We start from the raw sequence: 16,312 nt of genomic DNA on the forward strand, positions 1-16,312 counted from the left end.
TCTTGATGAAACAATACGTTTTCAGTACTTAATTGGAGAATGAGTACTATCACTATTTAAAACAGAAAAAGGGTGTTAAGAGATAGAGGAGAGTAGAGATAGAGCATAATTGTGGGAGATAGGAGATTGGTGGAGATTACTAGTTAGCTCTGCTTGTTTTTTTTGTTTTGTTTTTTTTTTCTACATTTCTTTCTCTTTCTCTTTCTCTTTCTTTCTATATTAACATTTTTATTTCTTTTTCTTTTCATCACAATCCTTTTTTCCTAATTATTCAAATATTTATTAATATATCTTTTGTTTCCAAATTTTTTCTACAAACAAAAAAATTATGTATTTTTCTTTATAATTTGATATGTATTTTGTTTTAGTGATTTCAAATATAATTTAATTCAAAATATCTATATTTGTGTACAGTTCAAACCATCCAGCATGCCGTCCAACAATATTTGTGTACGGTTTAAGTCATCCAGCATATTTGATAGATTCAACCCGTCCAACAATATTTGTGTATGGTTCAAACCATCCAACATGTTAGATAGATTTAAAACGTCCAACAATATTTGTGTATGGTTTAAACTTTAAACCGTCCAACATATTAGATAGATTCAAACTATCCAACAATATTTGTATCCGTACATCAAACTATCCAGCAATATTTGTATCCGTTCACCTTATTAAGTGTACATATGTTTGTACACATTATTAACTGTACAAATGTAATTTGTTTAATTTTTATGGTTTCAGATGTCTTTACTGCTATAGTTGGTAAAAATTATATTTGTACACTTAATAATGTGTACCGACATATGTACACTTAATTATATGTATAGACATTTGTACACTTAATAAAGTGTATAGACATTATACACTTAAAAATGTGTACGAATACAAAATATGTATATAATATATTTAAAAATTATTAAACAAAATTCATATCAAATTGTAAATAAAAAATTATAAATTTTTTTGCATCTAAGAAGTTTTCTAAAAATAAATTATATTAACAATTATTTAAGAAATCAATAAATAAAGAGAAAATGGGAGATACAACGACCTGAAGTGTAATTAAAAAGATTATTGAATGACAAAAAAGACTGAGAAAATAGTCCAACAGTGATCAATGTGGTTTATTCTAATTGTAAATAGTGAATGTATCATCTGTCTAATTATGTTTGAAAAATGTATCATTTTGCCAAATAACTCTAAAATAAAACAAAGCATGCTCCCTCCTGGCTGATTTTTGAACATCGAAATTTATAACTTTCTTAGTAATGACTCACTAATGGGCCAGATTTATTATCCTTGTTTTGTAGATTAATAACAACTCAATGGGCCCTCAGTTTCTAAAATTCGTAAGCCACTAATTATCAAATAAACTTCTTCTACTAGGAAGTTGAAACTAGAGTAACCAATTCAAAGTAGAAGTATCAAGAATGATCTAGAATACTTCTACACTCAATGGGCTACCAATTGCATTCAAAGTATAGATCAAACCGAGAATTATGAGTAACTAAATTGCATTCTTCGTTGGTCTACCATTCTTCTTTTCTTTTGCCAAAGTGTTCTCTTCACCCGTTTGCCAAAGCTTGTAATGGACTTTACTTGAATTAAGTACAAAATGTTACCAAAGTGTTCTCTTCACCCGTTTTAGCTTTGAGTTAATCAAACGAAGCCGTGTGATTTCTGTCAAAACATCTAGAAACAACGCAACTATGTAAGCGTCCTAATAAGAGTTATCAAAACTAACCATCTCATTAATTACTCATTACAGAAAACTCAACCAGTAGACCTTTAGAATGTTTAAGCAATCAATCATCTAGGCAACTGACCTATTGGGTTAGAATCATTAGGTGCAAGCCGGCAATTACAATCTTGACAATGACTAATTGAAATTTGTAAGCTACTAATTAAAAACTCTACGATTTCAATACTAGTCTCTCCTATGTCATATTTTAGAAGATGCTTTCGAATGTTTCTGTTTCATTTTTTTCAGTTTATACAGAAATTTAAATATAATTAATTTTTTTATGACTATTTTTTTATTGATTTTTTTGTTAGATAGTATTAAATGTTTAAAAAAAAAGTTGATGTAAATTCTTAATTCTTCTACTTTTGTCTTAAACATTATAAAGAAACATGATAACAATAAATTTCGTAAGTAGAATCCTTAAAGCAAAGAATTGACAAATAAATAAAACCCATTCCTATAAAGCAGATTTATGGACGACAAAGCGGAAGCAGATCCGTGTAATTAACACTAACAATACCATTGTTCACATTTAAACGTGCCGAAGAGTCACTCTTGAGAATAGTTTTAAGAGTGGCATTAATAAGTGATTATCAATTTCATGTATCCTTTAATATAACATCCACTACGTCATACTTCCTAGAGACTTTTGTTGGTGATTCGATTAGTGGATTACATATTGATTCCTTAACTAATGGTTTAATGGAGAAAGCTTAACTAACAAAGTAGAAATTAAAGTAAAGTTGCATCGTCGAAGAGTCATTTTCCCAATATAAAGGCATAATCCCACTAAACTCGAACTCATGCTATTCAAAATTTTGTAAATCACTACTTATTATTGATTCAAACAAATGAAAGTAGTTACATATAATATTTATATTTATATTTATTTATTTGTAGTCATTCTAAGTCTTCGTCCTATCTTTTTTTTCTTTCCATTGTCTCCTATTTATAATCACATTTTTATTGTAACGCGTCTCGCAAATATTTTGTTTATGGATGTGACTTATGATTTTGTCTTTTACTTTTGTTTGATCTAACTTAAAGCATCACGATTTGCTTTGTGACATTGCTCTTTTGGTGTTGATGCGAATAGCATAAAATAAGCCAATTTATACATTTTAGAAACACGTATTAAGAATTTTATTAGGCAATCGTTAAACAAAGAAACGCGGCTATCAACTTTTGTTTGTTCCACACCACTTACACAGAATAGAAGTTCCTTACAAACTGTTACTTGGTCAAACTATGAATGGACTAAAACAAGTAAGTTGTAATTTTTTTTATTTTACGTTCCTTTGTAGGTGGTAAGAGTTTGATAGTCTTAGAAAGCCATTTGAAAATTCATTACTTTTCTTTTCATAAGTCATTAACTTGAAGAAGAAGAAAAAAAAGACAGCTCTTACTAAGACCAATTTTGGTTTAGGTAAATCAAATGTTATTTTTGAACATCCATTACTTTTCTATATTGAGTAAAACAAATGTGATACGGATTCGTTTGTTGTTTTTTAAAGTGTAAGGATATAAATGAAGAAAGAGACAAGTTATGTCGATTCATTATATTTGACGTTTTGTAACCATAAATATACGATTACGCGAAGGTAATTTAATTAACGCGGTGTTGTCAAACCATTAAATATTACCAGCTGTAGTTAATTTAATTCACTGATAATCAAATTTTAGTAGTATTGGAAAATTAATGGATCCAATGAAGAAACAATCATATTACAGTACATTGTTAGTCCGTAGGGTGTGTCAGTGTGTGGTACATAATTAATTGATTTTTTATTTCTAGCAGAAAATAGAAAACTGTTCAATTATAGTAGCAGTGTAGCACCAAGTAATATTATTCATTCATCATGGCAAACCAGTTTTAAAATCACTCACAAACTATTTTTTTCATATTAATGGAGTAGTCATTAGTCATTGACGACGCGTCTAGTGTCATGACTTTGGATGGAAACGTAAGTATATATTTTTCGATAAGGTATGACCAAATAAATACACGAATGGTCTTAGTTTTTATTTTATTTTTCAATCCTTATTTATATAATATTGGCCTTTTCTCCTCGTTTGCATGGGAATTGAGTCCAGGACTAACCATTAAGACGGCTACATAAAATAAAGTATTAGGCAATGGATTGTTTTCCTTTAACTGTCTTTAGAGTTAAGCCATCGAAAGTATAATTTCTATGTATAAAACACTTGTTCATTCATGCATGATCATTAGTTTATTGACCGATTTTTATGCGTCAATCTAATTTAAAAGGCATTCAACGTAATATGTGGCGGAACAACTAACGTTTTACACTATCTATTGGGAAGGCCAATATGTGACAGAACACTAGGTTTACACCCTTTTTTTACACGACTAATTTACTCAAAGATGTAATAAGAAAATCAAAAATTGTGGACGAGCAATTTTAACTTTTATTTTAGTTTCAGTTAGGACTTACGAGATAATAGATGACGTTACTAATTCCACAAATTGATTAAACTATATTTGAAAACTTATTTTATATCTTCAACTAAAATGTAAAAATTATTAGTCAATTTTCCATGATCCTTTTTTAAGACTTTTACATGCATGGATTTGGTTATGGTCGGATTGAACCCATTAAATCATCGATCAGTTTGATATAAGAAAACTTAGTGTTTCTACTCAACAATATTGCTTATGGTCATTTGAGTTTGATAAACAATATTGTTTCATTATTTTGTTTCGTTGTTGTTAGAAGACTTTCTTAATCAGTAGATGAGTCTCCAGTCGTACAACTCGTCTAAAATTAAAACTCTTAAGAAAAAAAATTATGCACTACCAGAAAATATACTACTTAAAAATTAAAACCATTCAGTTTTGTCGTATTCATCAACCATTTCTTTTGGTCCTATACTCCTACTTCTATCTATATCTCTCTACTCCATTGCATGGGCACCAATACCTATATCATAATATCAACAACTACACATTCGAATGTGTTGAAAATACACATTTTGAATCTTAATAGACTAGTGTAAAAAGTATTTTCATGTCATACTAGTCCCACGTTTTTGCTATACCTTCAAATTAAAATAATACGAATTCATATCACAAATTATAGAACACACCACTATAAATACCGTTACATGCAAAATCAGTTCTCCAAAATCTTCACTTCATAAATTATTATTTTACTCATCAACAAAAGAATAATGGTCCTCTTCGCTTTATCAGCAACAACTTCTTCTTCTTCTTCTTCTTCAAAGCTAAAAAAACAACATCCACACCAAAGCTTGTCCGAGTCTCTAATGGAACACAGTATCCAAGACGCCGAAGCTATCATAAACCGATGGATATCACCACAAGTACTTCTCACCTCTTCTTCTTACTGCTCCATCTCTTCCTTATTCTCATCCAAAAAAAACCGCGAAGAAGCCAAACGATTCATCGACGCGGTGCACACCTTACACTCGGGTATGATGAGACTAATCTCAGTGAATCCAACGTCCACAAAACTCATCCAAGCTGAGAATCTAATGCGTATCTCAATGACTCATCTCTCCAAAGAGTTTTACCGTATCCTCAAATCAAACCGACGGTACCTCGACCCTGAATCAGTCTCCAACCGCTCTTCTTCGAGAGCTCCCGAATCAGATTCCAAAACCATGGGCGACCTAAAAATGATCTCTGATTGCATGACTTCATCAGGATACGCTCAAGAATGCTTCAAAACCTATATAAAAATCCGTAAATCGATCATCGTCGACGCGTTGAACCAACTCGGATTCGAGAATCTAACTCTTTATCAGATACAGAGACTTGAATGGGAAGTTCTGGAGAAGAAGATACGTAAATGGATAAGGATCACAACAAGAGCTGTGAATACTCTCTTCTACGGTGAACGTATCCTCTCCGATCACGTCTTCTCATCATCGTCGTCATCGATTCGTGAATCTTCTTTCGCTGAAATCACATTACAAACCGGTTTAGCTCTGTTTAGTCTCCCGGAAAAAATGGCGAAATGTAATAAAAAATCTCCGGAGAAGATCTTCCTCACTCTCGATGTTTATGAAACCGTTACAGAGCTTTTACCTAAGATCGACGAGCTCTTCAGCTCCGATTCAACGTCTTTGCTCAAATCACAAGTCGATTTGAGTTTATCGAATCTAAGAGACGGTGTGGTTTCGATGATCGACGGATTCGAATCTTGGATTTCTAAAGAATCGTCGAGATATTTGATCTCCGGCGGCGGAATCCATCAATTGACGAGGTACGTTATGAGTTTCATCGTCTTCCTCGCTGATTACAGCGAGTTACTCCCCGATATCATCGTCACCAAATCGTTGCCTTCACCGGGAGAAGAAGAGAGCTCCGGGGACTCGGATCCGGTTAAATCGAGGATCGCGTGGCTGATTCTGTTCTTACTCTGCAAAATCGACGCCAAGTCTCGTCTCTACAACGACGTGGCTCTCTCGTATCTGTTTCTCATCAACAACCTCAACTACGTTTTGGTTAAAGTGAGATCGTCGAATCTGAAGGTGGTTCTGAGTGAGGATTGGGTTGAGAAGCATGAAGCGAAGGTGAAGAAGTATGTCGCCAAGTTTGAGGAGATCGTTTGGGGAGAGACGATGGCGTCACTCAATTCTGATGATGATGGGTTTGAGGTGACGGCGGAGGAGAGGATTAAGCGGTTTAGTGATGGGTTTGAGGTGGCGTATAAGAGGCAAACCGGTTGGGTTGTACCGGATTCGAAATTGAGAGATGAGATTAAACGGTCTGTTGGGATGATGATTATACCGAGATACTCGGGTTTTTGTGAAAGGAACCGGGTCGGGTTATGGGAGAATGTTGGGTTTGACCCTGAGGATATTGGGAATTATCTTTCGGATTTGTATTTTGGGTCTCATGGATCAGGGAGTGTTTCGTCTATTCATTCTTCAGGTTCTTATTAGTTAGATGGGATAGATATATGAGTAATTAAAACATAGGGTAAACATTGCATTAATATCTGTATTAACATTTTTCAAGTACATTTTGTGTTACGTCCTTTTAGTTTTGTTTATTTAAATTTTTATTTACAACATTAATCCTTCAAAAGTTTCCAAAAAATAACATTACTTCAGATTTTCTTTCCTAAATATTTTACATTCCATTTCAACTAAAAAATTACACTAAAATCAATATGTAAACACAAAATATGATATATTTAACTACAACTTCTATTGTGTATTGAAAATATTCTATCTATGAATCTTTTGCAAACCAAGAAAATAATAATTTGATTCCTATTTTGTTTTCAAAAACCTCTGAGTTTTGATTCTTAACGTAAAGAGAACTTCGATTCACATTTATTTAAATATTATAATTAATATATAGACTTAATAAAATTTTAAAATATTACGAATATGTAAAATTAAAAAAGTTCTAAATACTAGATAATAGATGGGTTATAAAGACAACATGTTGGAATTAATAAGCTATCATTAAATTTGTGCTAACACGAGTTAAATCCTCATTTTATTATTTGTCAACAATATTAATATTAGAATATTTGACATATGAAATTAAGTTGATTTAACTAAGATTGTGTAAAATAATTAAATCATTAGGAATAATGTGACTTAATCATAGCGTATAAATGACTTATTATGTATTTAGATCCCTTATTTTTTTTGTTATAAGAATTAAAAATCAAAATAAAGTCTCACACTAAACAAAACAAACTAAATATAACAAACAAATAGTCATGAAATATATTACGGGTTAAAAATGAATATAAATATTTAGCTAAACAAACGGTCGAAAAATTTAGTTATTGCTCTATTTGCAAAACATCAAATATTTATCAAAAAAATACAATATATAAATATAAATAATAATAAAAATTATATGCACGCGGTGTACCGCGGGTTAAAATCTAGTTAATAGACTATTTTATGTATTCCTAATAAAAAAGTGTATGTACCTCTTACTTGTATTGTGTTTTTTATATATATATATATATATATATTGTGTTTTTAATAACTAATTTTTTAAGAACGTACCTTGTAAGGGATAAGTGATCATAGTCACCATCAAGACCAATCTCTTGTGTGAGGGGAGTTTGGAGCTCCAAATTCTGAGAAAATAGAATAAAAATGAAATTGATATAAAAATATAATTTTCATACACATAATTAGTTACGATGTATAACTAATTCAAATATCATTACATCTCATTTACCAATTTTCTTAATTCTTTTGGTCTAAAACTTTTTAAAACTATGTTAAATTCTGAGATTAATTTTAGTCGTACCAAAAAAACACAAATGAGGGTGTATTGAATCTAGCATTTTAAGTGATTTATGTAAAATTTACAAATCATAGGTTATTCAATCATGAAAATTTAAAAAGTTTAATGAAATCCATCATTATTGAACTTTTTGTTAAGATCATCATCATTCAATGATTCAAACATATCCCAATATATGGTAATTACACACTATTGACTAGTAAAGTCCTAACATATTGAGAAATTCCTCAAAATACCATCATTTAAGTATTTTTTCCAAAAATACAACACTTGAAGTTTTCTTTCCTAAAATACCACAAACACAACAATTGATTTATCTAGGTTTTGGTTGACAATTTCATATTTAGGTACAGTTTTAAGGGGTAGGGTTTAGTATTTGGGATTTAAGTTTAAGTTTTGAATATGAAAACTTTAGTTTAGTTTTGTGGTATTTTTGGAAAAAAACTCATTTTAGTGGTATTTTTAGGAAATAAAACTAAAAGTGGTATTTAAAAAAAAAAATATTTTAGTAGTATTTATAAGAATTGCCCTGAGAATATCATGGTCGTTTTTTCTTTATAAAATAAATATGATTTTCCATAAAATATACAATTTTTTCCTCAAATTTGTGAGAATATCATGGTCGTTTTTTTTTAATATTATCTTATCGGTATTTATGTTTTGTTAAGTTTCATACTGGATTTCGATAAATCACAGATAAATTTTTTGAATGCATCTTATTTTAATAAAAGAAAAATGGCAAACGGTGGAAATACTAGTAACTAGGTTTGAACCCGCGGGATAAAAATTTCTAAATTATCGTTTTTGTTTTTCATGTTCTTTAGTTAAGAGTTTATTTATTAATTTTGATACTATTAATGTGATTTTAATTAGATGTTACTTTTTAATACTATTATTAGTGGATATTGTTTAAAAATTATATATGTTAGTTACTTATATTTACTTACATATTAATAAATTGATTGGAACCCGTGGTACACCGCATGAAAATTTTTAATTTATTGCGATAAATTTTTTAGTTTATTCAGTTTTAAAATTTACAATATAATTTTATAATTAGTTTAGTTCACATTATTATTTATATAGTTTAAAATTATATACATGTTTTTAGTGGTTGTATTTGCTTAGCAAATGTGTTAATTTATCTTAATGTATTAAAATGATTTTAGTGTAGTAAGTTCGGGCAGAGCAATACCTGGTATCCGTATTTAACCATTTTGAAGCATAATAGGACCAATAAATGAATGAATTTTATATTCATTTACTCATGGTAAAAACCTAGCATAGGGTATTGATTTTTTACTATATGTCCTGTTACTCGACCCGTTACACCCAAATTATTACCTGACTTAAGTACAATTTTATTAATATAATAGAATTGATCAGTATTTTATTTTTATGTAGTGTAATCAATTTACAAACATATATCTAATTATATATTATTTACACATCTTATTAGAATTTTTATCATTATTTATAGTTTCATTTTGTAAAAACATAATATATTGTAAAAAGCATTTCAGTAAAAAGTGTGTTACAGGAATATGTGAAATCTTTTAATTTGTGAATATGTAAGTAACATAATGTAGTGTGTATTACTAATATAACTTCATACAGTTTTAAACTTGGTTGTAAATGTGTATTTTCCTAGTTTGGAATAGTTCTATATTTTGTTTTGGTAGAAAAAGTTGTGTAACATTTATAATTTAACTTTAAAAAAAAAATACTTTAAAAATGAAGTAAAGTATAATTATGTATTTGGTAATTATTATTTTTATGGAGTTCCATGTTAAATATATGAATAATGACTTGTACATGATCGACTCTTCCTCCACACGGTTAATCTTTCGGTTATTGGGCTTGCTCTTGTATGGGTTATGCCCTTTATTTTCATTTTGTTATTTCTGTTTCTATCTTAATAAAAACGAAACAGAAAAAAATAATTTAACTAAAAACCCTGTTAAAAAGAGACTGTAAACGACATCTTCTTAGTTACTATCGAAGAAACAATTTCTTGTCGGCAACACACACCCGTCTGTTGTTTGAATCTATTTTTTTTTATTCGCGAAATAATTAACAATAAAATGAGGAAGCGCACTTGACTCATCTCCATGGACCCACGAAACAACATGAAACAAAAAAAAAATAATTTTTATATTATAAAGTTCAGAAAGCAACAATTAAAACCAAATAAAAAAGACTTGTATTTCTTCTCAATCATCCATCTACTAATTCTTCATCTTGCAATAATCTAGCTTTCCCTCCATCCACCTTATCACTCTTCATGCTTTCAGTCTTCAGTTTAATCGCTTCATTCATCATTTGAGCATTGCTTATCTATCAAAACTGAATTACGATCAACCGATTAAGGAATTTTTAAATTAAAAGTGGAATGAAGATACCATAGTTTTAAGGAAGATTAGAAGATATATGAAGATTGATTGATCGTTATGATCTTTTTATGATTGAATGATTGTTTATGATTGAATATTTCACGCAATTCTGTTTAGGAAATAGCCGTAAAAGTCGAACATGTAGTTAATACGGTGGAATAAAGAGAGAATATGCATGCTTTTGATTGAATGGTTAAGATTGCAGTTATCATTTAAAGCTTTAAGAACCCGATTAGTAAATTGGGTAGTATTTGATCCAATTAAAAGACCCATGGTTAGACACGCGGATCCTATGTTAATTTTGCAATCGATTAATTATTCTCACATTTGCCCTTTTTGATTTCAATTAAACGTTTCCTTTTGTCATAATTCGATGGCAATTGCTGTAACTAGTGAAGACATTTTGGACATTTCTTCAAATGTACTTCTCTTTTAATTATAAGAAGATTTACATATAAATCTCTCTTCTCTTTTTTTTTCTTGTGAAAAAGTTTACATATAAATCTAAGGCAATTTAATTTTAAAAGAAAAAAAATGGAAAATGGGCTCTCTCGAGCTAAACTCCTTTATACTTTCTCCCTCCAGCAAAACTGTTGCAAGAATATTTGGATTCTCATACGCAATTCTCTTCCCACTTTTTCTGATTTTAATTCTGATTGATGATCTGCGCAAGTGGATGAGGTTGTTTCTAGTTGCGTGCCAAACGTGTTTGCGTGGAGTCTCATCTCTTCTTCTTCCTTGGCGGTTTATGCATTTGGGCTCTATGTGGGCTTCGGTTTATAAACCCATTAGGTGATGACATTTTTTGTATGGTCCAATAATTATAATAAAGTGTACAATACAAGAAAAAAAAAAAAGGAACCACGCGCTGAGTCTCTCACACACGATTTTCATAATCAGCCCTTGCTCTCTATGATTCTTCTACAGTTTAGCTAAAGGTAACCTAACCCATGCCTCTTTCTCTTCACGCACATAGATTTTGTAAATTTTCTTTTCGAATTTACATAGTTTTTTTTTGTAGTTGAATGTTGAATTCATGATTTTATTGATCATGATTTATTGATATTAGGGTTTTGTTAGTGAATGAGTAGACCGTTTTTAATCTTGCCCAGGTATCTCTCTGTCCCAGTGCATTCAGTGTTTTTGAGTCCAACAGATTGATCGTAAAAAATGGACTTTGATGACCAAGACAACAAACCAAAAGAGGTTACCAAAACCCGCAGATTTGCACCTTGTCGTGTTGTAAAGTCCAAACCCAAACCCTTGGATTCGCAAGATGTTGAAGCCAAATTCCCTGTCCCTTGTAAAGTTGAAGCCGAGGTCTATATTGGCTCCGTTAAAATGGAGATTGATTCTAAACTCAATAAGGAACCTGAGACGACAGAATCTGAGTTGATGATGGAATTAGATCAGATTCCACTGGGGGAAGAAGAAGAAGAAGAAGACGTTGTTGTTCGTGAAACTGATGTTTTCTTCAATCCATCAATTGAGGCCAACAACACTAAGGTTACCTTCCTTCTTTCACCCATTAGCTTAGATTTGTTCCAACTTTTTTGATTTTTTTTTTTGCTAATTGTTTTGATTTCTCAATGATATGTCAGCTTTATGTTCTACAATATCCTCTTAGACCCTCTTGGCGACCATACGAAATGGATGAACGATGCCAACAAGTGAGTTTCTCATTCATTAATTGTTTTATTTCTTACTACTGATTTTGTTTTTTTTGTTTCTAATCATTTTCTTTATTGATGTCTCTTGTTTAAGGTTAGAGTGAATCCCTCTACTTGTCAGGTGGAAGTTGATTTGTCTATGGATATCCATTCGAGGAACTATGATTCCGAGTTTGCAAGTATGACTAAGCAGGTTAGACTTTTTTTTGTTTCTTTTTCCAAGCAGGCTTTGTTTTTTTTTTTTTTTTTTATGCAATTTCATTTTTTCATTTTTTCATTTTTTCATTTTTTCATTTTTTCTTCTGGTGTTGTTATTTTGTTTAGACCTTGACAACGACATGGAAGCAGCAGCCACCTTGGATGGATTACGCTATTGGGGTTCTTTCAGGTGATAAGGTATATTCTCTTCCTCTCTCTTTTCTTGCAAGTTTTGTTTCCTCTAGTTGTGAGATAACTTATTTTAATTGGAGTTTGCGGTTACACTTGAATCCTGTTCATGCTGTTGCACAGCTCCGACCGTCTACTCAGTATTTTTCATTCAAAAAGAAACAAGCAGAAGCTCTAGAAGAATCTGCCATAACTTCCAAAGAACTGGTGTGATATCATTTATCTAACCTAGCTAAAAAAATTATTGATTGCATGCAGCAATTGAGTTTAGTGTTTTAAATTCTTGTTTTTGATATGGCTACGTAAACTTATGCTTCTATATATCTTTCCTTTTCCTTTAAGAATTGGGTTTCACTCAAGTATCTTAAAGGAATGATGGCAAATGACAACTCTTCAATAGACTTCAACATGAGCTCGTATGATGTTTTTCCTTTTTCACTAAGTTCGCTTGTTACAACTTGTGTTTTTAACTATGTAACTTCTCCTTACTATCTTCTTTTGTCTTTTGTTGAAGTGAGCTTTATATCAACTCCTTGTGCCGTGGGGGAAACTCTGAAACGAAACATTCATGGAAAAGGTGCAGTCTTATCATATATATTTTTTAATATATCAGCTACCCTTTCCTTGTTTTAACCAAATCATTTGCACCCTTTCTTACGTGTTTCTTCTGCTTTCAGGGTCTTGACCTCCCTACCGATTGAAGAACGTGTGCAAAAAATGCTCTGCCAGGTTTGTTAGCTAGTATTATAAATCTCAACGAATGCTTGCATTTAGTAGCTGTTCTTTTCAGTTTTCACTAGATGAAGATTATATGAATCCTTCTACTAATTTATGAATAAAAAATATAGGTATAAGCCCTCTAAACTAACTTGTTCGATCGACATAACAGGGACCTCACTTATTTCAATACAGTGTTCTTAAGCATTATGCCCCAGAGTTATCAGACGAGGATTTCTTAAAGGTCATCCAACAATATGCCTGGTTAGTTCAAGGTTTATGGACTCCCAAAACTAGGCTACTAAAACTAGACGGGCCTCTAGAAGCTTCCAGGGATCATGTCCTGATGCTGTTCAGCAAGGGTTCAACTATAAAGTACTCTGACATTGAAGCAACTGGTCGCCTTAGGGACAAAATAAAAACTATGTTGACTGTATTTGCCAAAGAAAGGCCTCTGCTATGTGATTGGAAGTTGAAAGTGCCCACTGATGTTTCCTTCATAAAATCCTACCCGGATATTGCTAAGGAGCAAGCTGCTCTTTGGAAAGCTACGGACGAGAAGCTTACGTCAAAGATAACACAAGGAGGAGGAAAAAGTAGAGTTGTTGATAACTCGAGGAATGTTATAGGCAAAAATCCTTCAGCTACTGTTGAACCAGAAATCTCTATAACTCTGTCAGACAAAGAACAAAGTTCAAAAACTACAACACCTCTACATATGTAAGAAGATATTAAAAGGGCGGTACAATTGTGAAATCACCAAAAGTTTTGTTAAAAACTAACTATACTGAGAAACGACTTGACCAAGGTCCTCCTGAGAACGCAATTAAGATTTAAGCTAAAATTGCTAAACGAAGATGTAACTGCGTGCCATGATGTGGTGTACTTATTTACTATTCATGGGAGAGTCTACAACTTTTTGGGGGCTAAAACGTAGAACTGATAAGTTCTTGACCAATTTATTCATAATGCATGTAGAAAACAATCCAAACAAAAAACAATACGTGAATTGAAAGACATTGATGTTTGTATATATATGGATGTCATCCATCTTCAAAATATTTAGATGTTTGTTATAGTTTAAAGCCAGTTTTATGCATCTAGATGTTTTTTTTTTTTTTTGAAAAAGGGCTAACTAAATTTTTTGTAGTTGTGCATTTAGATGTTGCTATTGAATAATACAAATTTCTTCATTTGCTACAACTACAAACTATTTTCATGTTTTTTTTTTCTTTCCAAAATGATTAGAACGATAAGGGATTCCATACATTTTGTCAATAACTATTTTTTATGATCGATTTCGCAGTTTTTATGATCGATTTCGCAGTTTTTATGATCTAGTGGAAGAGATTCTCCTCCGACTGCCGTTGAAATCCATCTTCAATTTCTCAACCGTCTCAAAGCAATGGAGATCGATTCCGAGGAGAAGAGGTTCGCGGAGAGGCGTTTGAAACTTCAGAAGGCGAAGAAGAAAAAGAAGAAGCCGAAATTCTTGGCCGCCGTAGACCACCACCACCGGTCCGAGTCGAAGAAATCGAAGAAGAGATCGATCTGGTTTATCTACACAGCGATGACCCCACCACACGACCCTCGCTCACATGTGAAGGTTTGGTTTGGTTTGCATCCCCGTACCAGGTTTCGTTAGTGGGTGATGGGATTTGGGAGAGACATAGTGAATGGGAGCTATAAAGTAGTGAGGATGTTTTACGATCCTGAACCTTTCTGCGAGATTCTTGATATCAATATTGGTGAATGGAAGAGATCAGTGAATCCACCTCCTTACAATGTTGAAGCTAGGAGGAAGTCTGCGTTTGTCAATGGTTCAATCTACTGGTTAGAAATGATGGAGCGTCTTAGTATACTGGCTTTGGATCTTTACACTGAAGAGTTTAGTCATCTCCCAACTCCTCCTGTTTGTTGTGACTCAGACCAACTGGTTAACCTTGATGACCGTTTAACCATTGCCAAAACCGATAATAGCTCTGGTTGGACACTAGAGATATTGTGCTTCGACCCACAAGATATGTCTTGGAGCCTCACTTACTCCATCAGTCTTCGGAGTGTTGTGCCTTCTCAACCATGGCAAGTTTGGTTCAGGCCATTGACGGTTTGTAAGAAGGGGAATCCTTTCTTGTATGACAGTAAGAAGAGGTTGTTCAAGTATTATCCTCAGACACGCGTCCTCCGTTGCCTTTCATCCGAGATTTGTGTTTTATCTCCTTTCGTTGAAGATTTGGTCGAACTTCCTTGTGCATTTTCTGTTCCCGAGGCATTGGAGTACCCATCTTCCAGATCCGAAGCTGCTTCAAAGTTTGGCTTTTTTAAACGGTTTCCAAATGTTTTATTTCCCACCTCTCTAGTGTCTCTAGTACTTTTGCGCTACTTTGTTGTTTCTTCTTCTAGGTCTTGATGTTAGTGTTTAGTGGTTCTATATTCAGTTTGGTCTTGCTTTTGTTATTTTATTGAAAACATTTATGAGTAGAGTTATCTTTTCAGCTTCTTCAAGTCTTAAACAATACATGTGTTCAATGCTCCTGTAACGAAGACATGTGTTATCCTTTCAGCAACTAATACATGTGTTAAACAATACATGAGTTATCCTTTCTGCAACTAATTTAACTGCTTGATGATCGCACATTGTTGACTCACGCATTCAGACACGTTTGGTGTTATGGAGAGCAGGCAAAGAAGAAATCACTCTCACATTGACTTCACGCATTCAGAATGCTCCTGTAACGAAGACATGTGTTCAAGATTTCTGATTTTGTGATGAGATGTCATTGTAAATTCAAGTTCAGTTTTAGTGGCTCGAGTTGTTCGAGAAAAGTAAATTGTTTAGAGTAAAGTCCAAGATGTTCGGAAAGTTTGATGCACATTGTGTGTTTTTAGGAATAGGCTAACGCTAATTCCAACAAGCTGAGATTATGTGACAAATGTTGTCGAATTTAACCTGTTAAGTTACGAGATTGCCAGCTTTTGAAAACTAAGTTACCTAACAAAATGTTAAGAGAAACAAAAAAATTGATGAAATCATTGCCCCCCTTTATTTTGTTGACAAGCAAATCATTTGTCATTTACTCACGGATGACTAATACTATTTCTTTAAACAGAGCTTAAGAGTATCTCT

At 32.2% G+C, this 16,312-nt stretch overlaps 2 protein-coding genes and 1 pseudogene across 2 annotated transcripts; all 3 read left to right on the plus strand.

Moving 5' to 3' along the window:
• The first annotated feature begins 4,684 nt into the window (after window positions 1–4,684).
• On the plus strand, window positions 4,685–6,710 carry LOC104750028 (exocyst complex component EXO70H1-like). Its single transcript, XM_010471756.3, has one exon. The coding sequence runs from the start codon at window positions 4,940–4,942 to the stop codon at window positions 6,677–6,679; it is 1,740 nt and encodes a 579-aa protein (XP_010470058.1). The 5' UTR covers window positions 4,685–4,939; the 3' UTR covers window positions 6,680–6,710.
• Window positions 6,711–11,220: 4,510 nt separating this feature from the next.
• Window positions 11,221–13,980, plus strand: LOC104753445 (uncharacterized). The gene is made up of 10 exons (XM_087493509.1): window positions 11,221–11,349; window positions 11,524–11,917; window positions 12,013–12,081; window positions 12,176–12,274; window positions 12,406–12,477; window positions 12,592–12,675; window positions 12,811–12,884; window positions 12,983–13,045; window positions 13,146–13,197; window positions 13,358–13,980. The coding sequence occupies exons 2-10, from the start codon at window positions 11,582–11,584 to the stop codon at window positions 13,907–13,909; spliced, it is 1,401 nt and encodes a 466-aa protein (XP_087349635.1). The 5' UTR covers window positions 11,221–11,349; window positions 11,524–11,581; the 3' UTR covers window positions 13,910–13,980.
• A 104-nt stretch (window positions 13,981–14,084) lies between these two features.
• Window positions 14,085–15,772, plus strand: LOC147925178 (F-box/LRR-repeat protein At2g43260 pseudogene; annotated as a pseudogene).
• Window positions 15,773–16,312: the final 540 nt, after the last annotated feature.

Source organism: Camelina sativa, chromosome 16 (assembly GCF_030686135.1).
Source record: "Camelina sativa cultivar CO46 ecotype springtype chromosome 16, ASM3068613v1".
NCBI classification, from domain to species: Eukaryota; Viridiplantae; Streptophyta; class Magnoliopsida; order Brassicales; family Brassicaceae; genus Camelina; species Camelina sativa.

What these genes read in the sequence shown, in the direction of transcription:
- LOC104750028 (XM_010471756.3), top strand. Translation starts at nt 4,940, where the DNA reads ATGGTCCTCTTCGCTTTATCAGCAACAACTTCTTCTTCTTCTTCTTCT.
- LOC104753445 (XM_087493509.1), top strand. Translation starts at nt 11,582, where the DNA reads ATGGACTTTGATGACCAAGACAACAAACCAAAAGAGGTTACCAAAACC. An exon ending in TTGAGGCCAACAACACTAAG is followed by an intron (nt 11,918 to 12,012) that starts GTTACCTTCCTT and finishes ATGATATGTCAG; the next exon opens with CTTTATGTTCTACAATATCC. An exon ending in GGGTTCTTTCAGGTGATAAG is followed by an intron (nt 12,478 to 12,591) that starts GTATATTCTCTT and finishes GCTGTTGCACAG; the next exon opens with CTCCGACCGTCTACTCAGTA.